General features: G+C 43.3%; 1 protein-coding gene across 2 annotated transcripts in view; it reads left to right on the forward strand.

The window, feature by feature from the left end:
* Window positions 1–14,810, forward strand: part of LOC124148924 (DNA polymerase epsilon catalytic subunit A-like) — a 98,181-nt gene that overhangs the window by 43,172 nt on the left and 40,199 nt on the right. For both annotated transcript variants that reach the window (XM_048398521.1, XM_048398522.1), the window contains 7 exons: window positions 460–660; window positions 3,580–3,858; window positions 6,351–6,439; window positions 7,762–7,864; window positions 9,548–9,628; window positions 11,325–11,453; window positions 13,446–13,679. In XM_048398521.1, coding sequence (XP_048254478.1) covers window positions 460–660; window positions 3,580–3,858; window positions 6,351–6,439; window positions 7,762–7,864; window positions 9,548–9,628; window positions 11,325–11,453; window positions 13,446–13,679 — 1,116 coding nt within the window. The remainder of the gene's footprint in view (window positions 1–459; window positions 661–3,579; window positions 3,859–6,350; window positions 6,440–7,761; window positions 7,865–9,547; window positions 9,629–11,324; window positions 11,454–13,445; window positions 13,680–14,810) is intronic.

Consider the following 14,810-nt stretch of genomic DNA (forward strand, 5'->3'; position numbering starts at 1 on the left):
CTAACCCCAATCTCCATGTTTCAGGACCACTACACCCTAACCCCAATCTCCATGTTTCAGGACCACTAAACCCTAACCCCAATCTCCATGTTTCAGGACCACTACACCCTAACCCCAATCTCCATGTTTCAGGACCACTACACCCCTAACCCCAATCTCCATGTTTCAGGACCACTACACCCTAACCCCAATCTCCATGTTTCAGGACCACTACACCCCTGACTCCAATCTCCATGTTTCAAGACCACTACACCCTAACCCCAATCTCCATGTTTCAGGACCACTAAACCCTAACCCCAATCTCCATGTTTCAGGACCACTAAACCCTCACCCCCAATCTCTATGTTTCAGGACCACTAAACCCTCAACCCAATCCCCATGTTTCAGTACCACTACACCCTAACCCCAATCTCCATGTTTCAGTACCACTAAACCCTGACTCCAATCTCAATGTTTCAGGACCATTTCACCAACCACCAGTACCAGGAGCTGGAGGATCAAGGCTCTCTCAACTACTCCCTGCGCAGCGAGAACTCCATCTTCTTTGAGGTGGATGGACCATACCTGGCCATGATCTTGCCTGCCTCAAAAGAGGAGGGCAAGAAGCTTAAGAAGAGATACGCAGTGTTCAACTTTGATGGCTCGCTGGCTGAGCTAAAGGTAACACATGTGTTCCTACAGGAGCGTTTGGGTAGTCTTGCGGTTAAAGCGTTTGATCATCAAACCGAAAAATTTGGGTTTGATTCCCAACATGGGTACAATATGTGAAGCCCATTTCTTGTGCCCCTGCTCTGACATCGCTGGAATATTGCTAAAAGCGGCGTAAACCATACTCACTCACTAGGGGGCACGGTGGCCAAGTCGTCTAAGGCGCCGCGATTCGCTGTGCAGAGTTGCGTCCCTTGGGCACGCCAGAAACCTATGATTGTGGGTTCGAATCCCTGTTCGCCCCGATTATGTTTCTAGGTTTGTCAGCTCCATACTTGTGGGTTTCACCGAAGTGGTAAACGTCTAAGACCTGCATCACTTAGGGCTTTCCTCCCACATTAAGCTGACACGCCGTGATATAACTGGAATACTCTTAAAAGCGGCATTAAACCCAACTCACTCACTCACTCACTCATATCCTACAGTATATCCTTAGTTCTCGGAGAACCATGGAGAACCTTGGTTATAAATGGTCCCAAATAACTTATGTTGGGGCTTATGGGACAGGCTTGTCTCGTCTCTGTAGGATGCTGGTGTAGGTCGGGGCCCAGATTAGCAAAGGTCATGAGTGTCATGTAAGGTCAAGGCCACTGTGAAGGTCATTCATAAAGTATGTTTGCCTTTAGAGCCATGCCTGCAGTGGTTATAGTGTTTGAATACTTCTATACATGAGTGAGTGAGTGAGTGAGTTGGGTTTTACGCCACTTTTAACAGTATTCCAGTTATATCGCGGCGCATCAGCTTAATGTGGGAGGAAAGCCCGAAGTGATGTAGGTCTTAGACGTTTTACCACTTCGGGGAAACCCACGAGCACGGGTACGGTGCTGACAAAACTAGAAACATAATTTGGGCGAACCGGGATTCGAACCTACAATCATAGGCGCCTTAGACGACTGGGCCACCCGTGCCCCCTCTATACATGACAAGTGATGATAATCTTACGACGTCAGTGCTGGAGCATTGAGCTGGGAAGCTTTCGAGCAACCTTAACAGAAAGTCGAGGTCACTGGAGTAATTATTTATCAAGTAGTTCTGCTTCCTTGTTTACTGAACCAACCCTGTTTTTGAGAAAACGTAAGCGCAATGACCCACGTTTAACTAGAGATAAGGAAGCATGTGACTGGCTGAAATTGAGTGAGTGAGTATGGTTTTACACCGCTTTTAGCAATATTCCCGCAATATCACGGCGGGGGACACCAGAAATGGGCTTCACACATTGTACCCATGTCGGGAATCGAACCCGGGTCTTCGGCTTGACGAGCGAACGCTGTAACCACTAGGCTACCCAACCGCCCCGGGTGAAATTGAAGGGCATCACCAGAATTGATGTCAGTAAACAGGAAGTGCCTATGACATTCTTATTAATGTAGCAAGTAGCACAGGACTTTCGTCGAACTGAATATGTTTTCCCAAACCGGAAGTGATGATATCAAAACAGAAGTACTTGCCATGGTGCGTTAAACATGTGTCTATGACTTTGTTAGGACTGTGGTAGGCACAGTTTGCGTAAATATTTTATAAAAATATAACGGGACTGGATGGGTCTGAAATAAAAGTGATCAGCATATATGTCCGCAGATAAGCCGAATTTTGAGGACCAGAAAAAAGATTCTGTAGAATAGGGTCGGCTTATCCACGGGATACACTTCCATGATAGTATTTTTCAGATCGTGATCTGTCAGAAACCTCGCCTGAATGACGGTCCGATATATTACAACTTTCCGAAAGTTCGGAAGGTTCGGCTTATCTACGGGTCATATAATTTTCTTTCGTATTTCAATGGCCAAGTTTATACCTCGGCTTATCTATGGGGTCGGCTTATCTGTGGTCATATACGGTAGCTCCTTTTACCCGAAAACAATAATTCCAGGTTAATACTGTGCTAAAAACAACAACAACAACAACAACAAAAGCACATCGATACCGGGGTTTAGAATAGGAAGAGGCGATAAAATGGACTGGGTGTCAGGTGATTTTGTTCAGAGTGTGTCAGTGTGTCATCATACCATTGACATATATTGTTGCTAACAATGTCGATCACTGGATTGCCTGGTCCTGACTTGAAAATTTCAAGGCAGTCATCATATGGCTGGAATATTGCTACTTGCGTGATTGTGTTGGATGCTGAAATTAGTGTGAGGAAATAACACAGAAGCCAAATAGCTCCTCAGATAGAATAAAATGTTAAAGGGCAAGTTCACATGGAAATGAACATATTTTTCTTGTACTTTTTCCACATTAAAAGTGTTAACCTAGAAGTGTCATAGACAAAAATATAAAAATATCACAATTAATCAACATAATTTTCGCATTAAAACTATTTATATTTTTCACATTTACCAAGTGTTCTATTTCCATAACAAAAACACCATCGCTTATGCCCCTTGCAATATGACCTCATTGGTGCCAATTGATAAACATTATGACGTCATCATGCTTTGTTAGAGCCGCTTCACGTGGTGTAGGTACAGGTGTGTGATTCTAGCGTCTCAGATGCCAGCCAGCATAGTGTTATGCTGAGTCACCACTGCGCCGGAGTGTGTCGTAGGCCATGTTGTTTTACCGCAAACTGGTACTTGATATCTTTTGCGTTGAGAATAGACAGGGACCCAGTTGAATTGGCACCAATTACGTCATAATCTAAGGGGGATAACTCAGGCCTGTTTGGCTCGAAAAACGAAGGCCTCATAACGGCATATCATTTTCACAATATTGTGAGCTTCCTACTTTGAAATGTGAAAAAAATGAGTGTATATTTTCAAACACGGATACTAACCAATTCTAAAATTGCATTTTGTTTAGAAAAAGAAAGAAAGTGATTTTTGCCTGTACACTTCCCCTTTAAGGAATGAATGTTCTCTGTACATCCAGGGGTTTGAAGTCAAGCGACGTGGAGAGCTGCAGCTGATCAAGATCTTCCAGTCGTCCGTGTTCGAGGCATTTCTTAAAGGCATTACACTTGAGGAGTGTTACGATGCTGTGGCCAAGATTGCGGACTACTGGCTGGACGTGCTGTACAGCAAGGCGGCTAACATGCCAGACTCCGAGCTGTTCGAACTCATCGCTGAGAACCGGAGCATGTCTCGTAAACTGGATGATTATGGCGAGCAGAAGTCAACGTCCATCAGCACAGCAAAGAGACTAGCAGAGGTAGGGTTGATAGCCTGGAGGAGATGGTTTGTAGGAGATGGTCGGCTTGAACTGTGACTGGATATCTCCAAGGCAATCTCATTAAAATCAGAGCTTAGTCCTCGCTACCGCTAAACAAAGATCTGAAGACATCCCATTAAGGGTCACGTCAGAACGACCTTTCATTCGACCAATCAGTGCGTCGCTTACCAGATTATGAAAGTGACAGTCGGAATGTGATTTCTAATCATGCAATCTTGAAAACTTTAACATGGGGTATTCCAAACGATAGTTACGGGTTTAACGACTGAATCCTTACAATCTAGACCATCGATTAGGCATTCCAGAATGTGTTTTTTCTTCAGCTTTCAAATTTGTAATCGAGAATTTGTCAAAATATGTTTCGAAGCGTAGTTCGAAATTTGTGCCATAAAGCACGAGAAAGCTGCCTTCTGACTGGTCATTCCATTGGTCAAAGTTCGCGCAAGGTCGGTCTGACGTGACCCGTAATGGGATGTCCTCAAATCTTTGTTTAGCGGTAGCGAAAACTAAGATTTGATTTTAATGAGATTGTCTCCAAGGTTGATGGTTACTGCCTTGTGTACCCATGTGGGTACTCTGCTTATGTTACTAGGCTGTAACGCCACAACAGTCAAATATTTTGGCCCTGCACTCAATCAAAGACGAAAGACTTCGGTATTCGCCTGTTGTGTTATGGCACTGATGGAATAAAATAAATGGAAATATGTTCTATAAGACTAAAAAAAATAATAGTCTTGGTTCTCAGGCGCTGCCCTCATCATCAAAAAGTCTGCCGCAAGTTTCATTTTTATTTCCATTTGTAAAAAAAATTAAAAAATCCTAATACTTAAACACAGTGCGATCAAATATAGCACACAGTTACCTCCCTTTGCATGCGCACTGCATTACTGCGCATCACGTGTTATGGTCATGGCGGCAATTAGTTTGTTTATGTCGGGATGCCCTTTCCCAGGTTGTTAATACACAACTGTTTATTTGGTTACATACTAGATTGAACAAGCAAAATAAAAAAAACAAAAAAACGCCCGCTCACACTATATTTTCGAAAGTTATTGCCTGAGAACTAATTCTTATATTTTTTTAAGCCTCAGTAAAATCCGGTCTTACATAAACTTACCTGTGTTAGAATCAATATTTGCACTTTACACTCAGTCACTTTACATATACGCTAATTGCGGAGTGGGAAAACGGTCAAAAGCACCAGGCTAGCAAGCGCCAGGTGCTGAGATTGTATCCCTCTAGTGACCGGGTTGCTATTCAGCCTTGGGACCAACAATGTTTACAGGTCTTTACAGTGTTGTCACTACCCCTAGCGTACAGTACATACACCCTGTGCACTCAAAAGAACCCACTCGTCCGATGGCAGATGACAAGATGGTGGAAACACGAATACGTACTTACACCCGAAACACAAGTGTAAACACGTGTGGTGTCACCCTGGGCAAGTGACTTAGTTCAAATGTGCCTCTGTTCACCCAGCAGGGAATGGGTACCCGGTATGTAGGTGGATGTAAAAACCCTCTAGCGCCTTGGGGCAGCTTGGGTTGTATACTCCCCAGGGAGTTGAGAATGATAACTGGAATGTGAACAGATCCACTGGTCGGGATACAAGTATACCGTATTCGACGTAATAAGCGCCCCGCTCTAATAAACGCCCACGGCGATATTTGCTAATATATTGGCTAGTGAACAATCCCAATTAGCACCCCTTCAGATTGATTAATGTACACAAGACTTATTTATTCGCGTATAATCCGCACTCGTGCGTTATATGCACACTTAATTATGGGCAATTAAATTCTGGAAAAATATATCTGTCGTACATAAACATTTCAGGCTGTCGGCATAAACCACGAAATTTATCTTTCAACTCAACTTTTTTTTCACCAAAATAATATTCTAATTTTGAGAGCGCCCTGGGCGCTTATAACGTTGAATACGGTAACCGTATTTGAGCAGGTACTAGTATCTGGATACCTGCAGTATGTAAATGTGTAATAATGCCAACTGACCAGTGGTGATCAGGAAAACAGTATCTTCAGAGATTCTACACAGTCGATATCCCTCGTGGCTTACACATGGTTTAGGGGGGCACGGGTGGCCCAGTCGTCTAAGGCGCCGCGATTCGCTGTGCAGAGTTGCGTCCCTTGGGCACGCCAGAAACCTATGATTGTGGGTTCGAATCCCGGTTCGCCCTGATTATGTTTCTAGGTTTGTCAGCACCATACCCGTGCTCGTGGGTTTCACCGAAGTGGTAAACGTCTGAGACCTGCATCACTTCAGGCTTTCCTCCCACATTAAGCTGACACGCCGTGATATAACTGGAATACTGTTAAAAGCGGCGCTAAACCAAACTCACTCACTCACTCACTACACATGGTTTCGATATTCACATTTCAGTATTGTCTTCCAAGTTGATTTGATGTCCAAAATGGCTACTTTTTATGGATTCTCTGTTGTGTATTCCACAGTTTCTGGGAGACCAGATGGTCAAGGACGCTGGACTGGCCTGTCGGTTCATCATCGCCAAGAAACCTGAGGGTGCCCCCGTCACTGAGAGGTAAGGCAAAATTTAAAACTGCTTCCATTTCAGCTCAGTAGGTGGTTAGTGAGTATGGTTTTACCCTGCTTTACAGCAATCACATGTGCAGGAACCTCGACAGTGACTGGTCAAATTGTCCCATGTGAAAAAAAATAAGCGACAATAGCGATCAGCTGCACCGAAGTGCTACGCTTAGGAATATTATTATTTGGAATATATTTAGTAAAAGCTGCAACTAGAATAACATGATATTGGGATATATTATTCCTGATAAGAAAATAGTTTCAGATACAAATTTTCCTGATCCTTGCATCAAAATCCTTTAAAGTTATATCATTGGGTAAGTTTTAACAGAATCACCAGTCCATTCCAAGAAAATGTGTGTGCAGCAGATTGCTGTTTCTGGTTTAGTTTACGATATACAAGGTAATCTTAATGCCTAGCAGAACAAAAAATACAATTTAAACGGTAAATCAACATGTCTGGTGATTTTTCATCTCAACTTTCAAATTTGTACTGACCAAGTTTTTTATCACCCATTCGTTTACCGGAACTCCCTGAAGGGGTATGGTGAAATTTTTTTCTGTGCATAATATTCGCAAAAACATTTTTCCAAAATACTGAGTCCACTAGAGAGGGGTGTGTATTATGCTTGGGTGTGCACCATAGTCAAAAAACTATGGTGGTGACTAGTTTATATATTTTGTTTTGTTTGTTGTTTAATGCCGCACTCAGCAATATTCAAGCTATATGACGGCGGTCTGTAAATAATCAAGTCTGGACCAGACAATCCAGTGATTAACATCAAGAGCATCAATCCACACAATTGGGATACAATGACATGCACCAACCAAGTCAGCGAGCCTGACCACCCGATCCCGTTAGTTGCCTCTTACGACAAACATAGTCGCCTGGTTTATCTGTAATAAAGCAGAACAAATTTACAAATGGTATTACACACACCTTTAATCCCTGGGCTGTTGAAAGCTATTGAACAGCGAAAATGAGAAAAAAAAATTTGGGTGCTTCCATCGAGAATTTATATGTTTTGCAGGGTTATGGCCACTTTGCGCATTGGTGCATTATTAATAGGTGATACCTTGATCAATAGATGAAGATGTATCAAGATTCAGCTACGCAAGCTGAAACTCTGCATTGTTAATGTTGGACAGTGTTATTGTACTATTGTTTTTTTTAATAAATTTTCATGCGTATTTGTACACAAGCAACACAAACTTAATTGGGTTGTGATTTTTAAAATGTATTTACACAAATACGCAGTTTATCTGCAGCTCTGAGTTCAACGTTTAGAAGCTTAATTGAAATGTTTTGTTTTCCAGAGCTATTCCTTTAGCCATTTTCCAAGCTGAACCTAGTGTCAAAAAACACTTCTTGAGAAAATGGTTGAAGAAAGCTGATATGTCCCACTTTGATATACGAGAGGTGAGTCCAGACAAATCTCTTCCTTATTGACGGGGCAGTCGGGTAGCCTAGTGGTTAAAGTGTTCCCATGTCACGCCAAAGATCCGGGTTCGATTCCCGACATGGGTACAATGTGTGAAGCCCATTTCTGGTGTCCCCCGCCGTGATATTGCTGGAATATTGCTAAAAGCGGCGTGAAAACATCCTCACTCACTCACTTGGGGGCACGGGTGGCCCAGTCGTCTGAGGCACCACGATTTGCTGTGCAGAGTTGCGTCCCTTGGGCACGCCAGAAACCTATGATTCCAGAAACCTCACTCACTCACTCACTCACTCTTCCTTGTAGACCCTGCCTTATGTTTTGGAGTGAGTGAGTGAGTTTGATTTTATGCCACTATTGTCACTATCCCAGCAATATCGTGGGACACAAATTGGTTTCACACATTCGGCTTGACAAGCGAACCCTTTAACCACAGGGCTACCTACGCCTTATGTTTTTGGGCACGTGCGCCGTAGTCCCAATGGATCACATTAAGGCTTAAAAAAGTAATTGTCTTGGTTCTCAGGCACCACCCGCATCATCATAAAATCTGGCGCATGTTTCGTTTATATTTCCATTTAAAAAACAAATTTAAAAATCTTTAAATTACCATGTCTTGATCACACAACCCTGGCAGTTAAATCCTACCATACTTAAGAACATCATGATTTCCCTGAAATTATTGTAAACAAAATTTGGTTCCATACTAGCTTGAACAACAACAACAACAAAAACCAAACCGCCCGACTGCGCAATAATTTCAACCAGAATTTTATTATTTTTTTAAGCCTAAGGGATAAGAATCTAATAAAATTTGAAAACTAATCGAGAATTAAGATTTTACAGAATTTTGCCTTTGTTACTAATGTCCCCCCAGCCAATAATAGTTGTTGTCACTTGTAAGGAAGGTGTGGGTATGGGGTGGATCCTCATCCCAAGGCAAGAGAGTTAACTGACTTTAAAAATCCAGTTTCCACCCCTGCCGAACTTGCCTGGAATTCCTGGGCTCGATCGTAGCGCCACCAGTGGCTATTACGAGTTATGTCCCTTCTATGCCTCTCCTCTGGACCAATCCGATTCCATCTCTCGTAACACTTCCGTTTGCTTCAAACAAAATGGCAGCGCTCAGTCAAGACCATCTGATCTGATCGATATTGTGATAAAAGTGAATCAAATCATGTGAGCACCTTCATTAAAAAAAATGAAAAGATTTGGAAAATATCTGTTGAGATGGAGTTGGCCGTTAAAATGCTTTGTAAATTCTGCAATCGACCAAAGTATTCATGGCAGTTTACAAAACGGATTTCGATTTCATTTCGGCATTTTGATTGGACTATGGTTAGACTCGTTAGTCCAGCCAAAATGTAACTCCATAATACCAGCCTAAAAATATGCTATGGCCCAATCTATGACTGGTACAAAGTCTATTTATGGTGTTGCATCTGTCGTCTGACAGCACCATGCCATGGGCTTCACATCAACCTGACCCACTGTGATGTAACTGAAATACTGTTCAAAGTAAAATGTTAAACCAAACATCCTCACTGTTGTTGATGATGTTCAAGTTAAAGTGATCCCTACAAATGATTGAAGGAGGAGTGGAAGTGTGTTTGGAGCGGGACTGACTCTTTGTCCATGTTGATTGAAATCCCTTCTGGTTTCAGATCCTGGACTGGGAGTACTACATAGAGAGACTGGGCGGCACCATTATGAAGATCGTCACCATCCCGGCAGCGCTGCAGCAGGTGAGTTGTCTTCCACCTCCATCACCCACCTCCGTAGCCTCAATTCATTTCACCTCTCATCCAGCCGCAGCTGAGGGATGTAACGATTCTCTAAACCATACTCTGTGCCACCACACCCCAGAATTCACCTCATTTTAGAACACATTTCTTTTTTTGTCATGACCCCCCATGCCACGCCCCAAACAATTTGTTAATTCTCAAGCACTGTTAAGAATCGACTGTTTCAACTGAAATTACTTTTTTCTACCTCAACTTCTTGCACGTATAGTGCCATTTATAGTGAGTGGAATTCATTGGGTAAGCTAACTGTGGCTGCCATGGCCCTGAAAGGATACATATTACGTACATGTTTACTTTTTGTTAGGAATTGACTTCAGTATGTTTTGCATTTTATTGAAGTATAAACATACAACTTGTGTAAACATCAGACCGCCTCCTCGAGAGTGGAAGGTCCGGGGTTCAATCCCCAGCCGTGTCATACCAAAAGATGTTAAAAATGGCGCCCAGCTTCAGGGGGCTAAAACAAGGACTGGTCGGCTTGGAGTCAGTATACTGTGTCTGAGTGGGGTATTCATGTTAAACTGCGGCATGGTATCTCAGTGTGCTAGCACTATAAATCGGCATCAGTCCAGACTAGTACAAGCAGCCACGCAAACACACACACGTGCATGCACGTCGCTATATAAGTGCAATAATCTTGGATGTGACGTTTAACCCCATTTAACTCCATTTCACCCGTGTAAACACCACAGATTGCTTAGTTATCATTAAAAAAAGCACTATCGACATGAGTACAGAACATCAGTGCAATAATGCAATAATGCAATAATGCAATAATGCAACCATGCACCCACCCATTCAGATGTTAGCCAATCATGGCACAGTGGTCCAAGAATGGGCACGGCTGTATTTGTGTTTGGTAGGTGGAAACGTGAAGGCAAATATATTGCTTGGTAAGTCAATCAAATGCATCAGACACCCTCGCAATTTTACTAATTATTATTGTTTATTTGATTATTTTGTTAAAAATTAAACCAATTAAATACTGTAAATCTTGAAATTAACGCGAGAGTGAATTAACTGCGAAAAATGCTATGGTCTTTGCTTGCATTTCTAAACATCGCATTTATATCAACAATAAGACATTTTGGATAGCAAAAATACCAACTTAGACATACGCTGATGTATTCCACACCCCTGTTTTTTTAGCAGCACTTGTATATAAAGTATATAAACAATGTCATTCAAACACTAATTACGTCCTGTGAATTGTCGCTGCTGGGGTCAAGACAAGAGTTCTACTCACTTATGTCATCACTGATCACACCTGCAAGTCCAGACAGATGCCCCCTTTGTTCTTTGCGACTGCACTATACTCAGCGCTAATAAGCGGTGCTATTTGGTGTGTGATTGGATTAATGTAAGGTTGGATTAAGGTGAGGATTCTAAACCTGACTGAGGACATCTTTAGATAGAAATCCACTGATGCTTGAGAGGAGGGGGTGTCGCATTCATATTGAGTCGCATTTTTGGCTAGGGTCCAGTGGTCGCATTCTTTTGGAGACGCATTAATTTCACGATTTACAGTAATCTCCTCTCTCCCTCCATAACCAGTCAGTTTTGAAAACATCATGAAAAACAAGACATTTCTGAACTGGCGCCATGCATATTTTTTAATGCTGCTTATCATGTCCAGGTGCCAAACCCCGTGCCTCGTATTCCACATCCAGTCTGGCTACACAAGAAACTACTGGAAAGGAATGATGTGTTCAAACAGAAGAAAATCAGCGAGATATTTGCACCGATGGCGAAAAAGACCTCCCAGGTTCGTTACCTTGCTGCAGACTTTGTTGAGGTCGGATTTGGTCATACGAGGTCAAGTTGTGTGATAGCTGCTGATTTACATTTGACTCCAAAGGCTAATTACCCTGTAGCCGTGAAGATTCCGGGGTAGAATAGGTCTTCAGCAACCCATGTTTGCCGTAAAAGGTGACTATGCTTGTCATAAAAGGCGACTTACGGGATCGGGTGGTCAGGCTCGCTGACTTGGTTGATGCAGGTCATCGATCCCAATTGCGTGGATGGATGCTCATGATATCAATCACTGGATTGTCTGGTCCAGACTCGATTATTTACAGACCGTCGTCTCCATGTCTCCATAACTTAATTGTCATTACGTTTTAGGCGCTAATCCCCGTTGTTAATCCTCACCAACATTTCATTGTATATTGACTGTCAGCCAACCTGGGCTACTATATCACTTCCCGTTAATTACTGTTATTTATAGTATGACATTTATAGCCTTAATTGTTCATCCCCTGAGCAATGCGGTTCATCACCCCCAGAAGTCCCATGTTCAGAGCAACGTCATTGTCTGTCCATTGTTGTTCATTACTATATATGTGCTACCATTACACTGTTACTACAGTGGGGGCAGGGTGGCCCAGTCGTCTAAGGCCACGCGATTCGCTGTGCAGAGTTGCATGCCCTTGGGCATGCCAGAAAACTATGTTTGTGGGTTCGAATTCCGGTTCGCCCCGATTATGTTTCTAGGTTTGTCAGCCCCATACCCGTGCTTGTGGGTTTCACCGAAGTGGTAAACGTCTGAGACCTGCATCACTTCGGGCTTTCCACCCACATTAAGCTGACATGCAACGATGTGACTGGAATACTGTTAAAAGCGGTGTCAAACCCAACTCGCTCACTCACTCAATGTTACTACGGTGTGAGTCAAGCTTGGTTTTCCGAGTGCTGGTGGAGGGACGACTTCGAGCAGGATGTGCCACTAATAGGAAACGTCCTGAGGTTGAGCTGGAGCTCCTCTCACCTCATGTATGCCTGAGCTGGAAGGTCCGCTCATCGCTGTGTTTGTGTTGTCGGAGCAGGTATTCTGCTCATTGTGCATAAAGCGTTCCAGGACAGTGATGTCCATCTTGACCTTTATTCACCCAAGAGCTAATTCCCCGTCAACATGCGCTTTGACAGGTGTATAATTTTCTATTCTACTTAGAATGATTTTCTCTAGAAGTTTAGATAGACACGATGTAAGAGTTATGCCCCTGTAGTTACGTGGATCATGTTTGTTGTTTTGCCTTTATAAATAGGTATTATGATCTAATCCAAGCGATATCTCCTGTGGGAGTCAGTTTTGGATGATAAAAAGCGTTCCGGGACAGTGACGTCGATTTTGTCCTTTATTCCCCCAAGAGCTAATTCCCCGTCAACATGCACGTTGACAGTTGTCTAAATCTAAATTAATGAGATAATTGAATAATTTTAATAGTTTAGCTTTAGTCATCAGTTCACATGGGTTTGAAAGTACATGTTTCCAGGGGATGGATATTTGATACAGATGTGGAATGTTAAGATGTTGTTAGATGAATGAAGACTAGAGGTAACACGACCAATGACAATCATTCTCCTGTCTGACATAAAAACACCTGCATGTCATAACACTTTTATGTTACGTCCACAGTTATTGTTTGCAGAGCTCCAGATAACTTTTTGAGAAATTGATTTTTTACTCTAGGGTTTCTATTTCAATTGGGTTATTACATTAAAATAATCGAGTATGGACCAGACAATACAGTGTAAAAGGCAACTATGCTTGTCGTAAAAGTCGACTAACGGGATCAGGTGGTCAGGCTCGCTGACTTGGTGGATGCATGTCATCAATCCCAATTGCGTGGATTGATGCTCTTGATGTTAATCACTGGATTGTCTGGTCCAGACTCGATTATATTGCCGCCGTCATATAGCTGGAATATTGCTGAGTGCGGCGTTAAACAACAAACAAACAAACAATCAATGCTTCCAGATGGGGATGGAGGAGGACTCCGAGGACATTCTATCGTCCTCCCAGAATGGCATAGGGGACATGGAGGACATCGGAGGACGTCCTCCCAGGTCGGGGCTTGCCGTGTCCCACAAGAGGAAACGGGGCAACTCCGACACGGACACACCAAACACACAGCTGGACTCTCAGACGTCTGACCTGTCACAGAACTGGAGAGATGTACTTGGTGCTCCTCCTCCAATGGGCAGTACGAAGGTGAGTTTGTCAGAGTTACCTCCCCTCCCATGAGCAGTACGAAGGTGAGTTTGTCAGGGTTACCTCCCCTCCAATGGGCAGTACGAAGGTGAGTTTGTCAGGGTTACCTCCCCTCCCATGGGCAGTACGAAGGTGAGTTTGTCAGGGTTACCTCCCCTCCCATGAGCAGTACAAAGGTGAGTTTGTCAGGGTTACCTCCCCTCCCATGGGCAGTACGAAGGTGAGTTTGTCAGGGTTACCTCCCCTCCCATTGGCAGTACAAAGGTGAGTTTGTGAGGGTTACCTCCCCTCCCATGGGCAGTACGTAGGTGAGTTTGTGAGGGTTACCTCCCCTCCCATTGGCAGTACGAAGGTGAGTTTGTCAGGGTTACCTCCCCTCCCATGGGCAGTACGAAGGTGAGTTTGTCAGAGTTACCTCCCCTCCCATGGGCAGTACGAAGGTGAGTTTGTCAGGGTTACCTCCCCTCCCATGGGCAGTACGTAGGTGAGTTTGTCAGGGTTACCTCCCCTCCCATTGGCAGTACGAAGATGAGTTTGTCAGGGTTAACTCCCCTCCATTCTATTAAAAAAAGTAAAATTCATCTGGGAAATATGGTCAGTCGTAAAGCTTTTCTAAATTCACTGTGATTGCATTCCCAAAGGTATAAACAAAAGTATAAACATTACTTCATTTGGGGTTAGGGGGCAAATTTCAAGATTCTTGAAATGGCCACACTTGTTGCAGCGATGTTACGGAGAGAGTAACGAAGGTGTCACATGCTGGGAAGGAGCTTTGGGGCACACAGGGGTGTGTTTATGTATTGGAGAAAACATGCACACGAGGTTTTGGTAGACAGAGCATGCCCTGGGGAGAGGGAAAAACCAAGGGGGCGAAGCTCTGTCTACCAAAACCGAGGGAAAGTGTTTTTCCATACTTATAAACCGTAAAAAAGAAACTTAAATCAACATTTATCAACATTTTTATGTTTCGAACATACTTTCCATGAACCTTAGGAAACGCACGTAAAATATCTCTTGCTGGCGTACGGATCTTGAAAAGGACATTCTAAAAACCAGTGAGGCTTATCAACACCTCTGTAGCCTCGTTAGTACACTCACTGGGCTACAGATATGAAGGTTGCGATTTCGATC

The sequence above is a fragment of the Haliotis rufescens genome, unplaced genomic scaffold (genome assembly GCF_023055435.1).
Source record: "Haliotis rufescens isolate VD_foot unplaced genomic scaffold, xgHalRufe1.0.p SCAF_18, whole genome shotgun sequence".
NCBI classification, from domain to species: domain Eukaryota; kingdom Metazoa; phylum Mollusca; class Gastropoda; order Lepetellida; family Haliotidae; genus Haliotis; species Haliotis rufescens.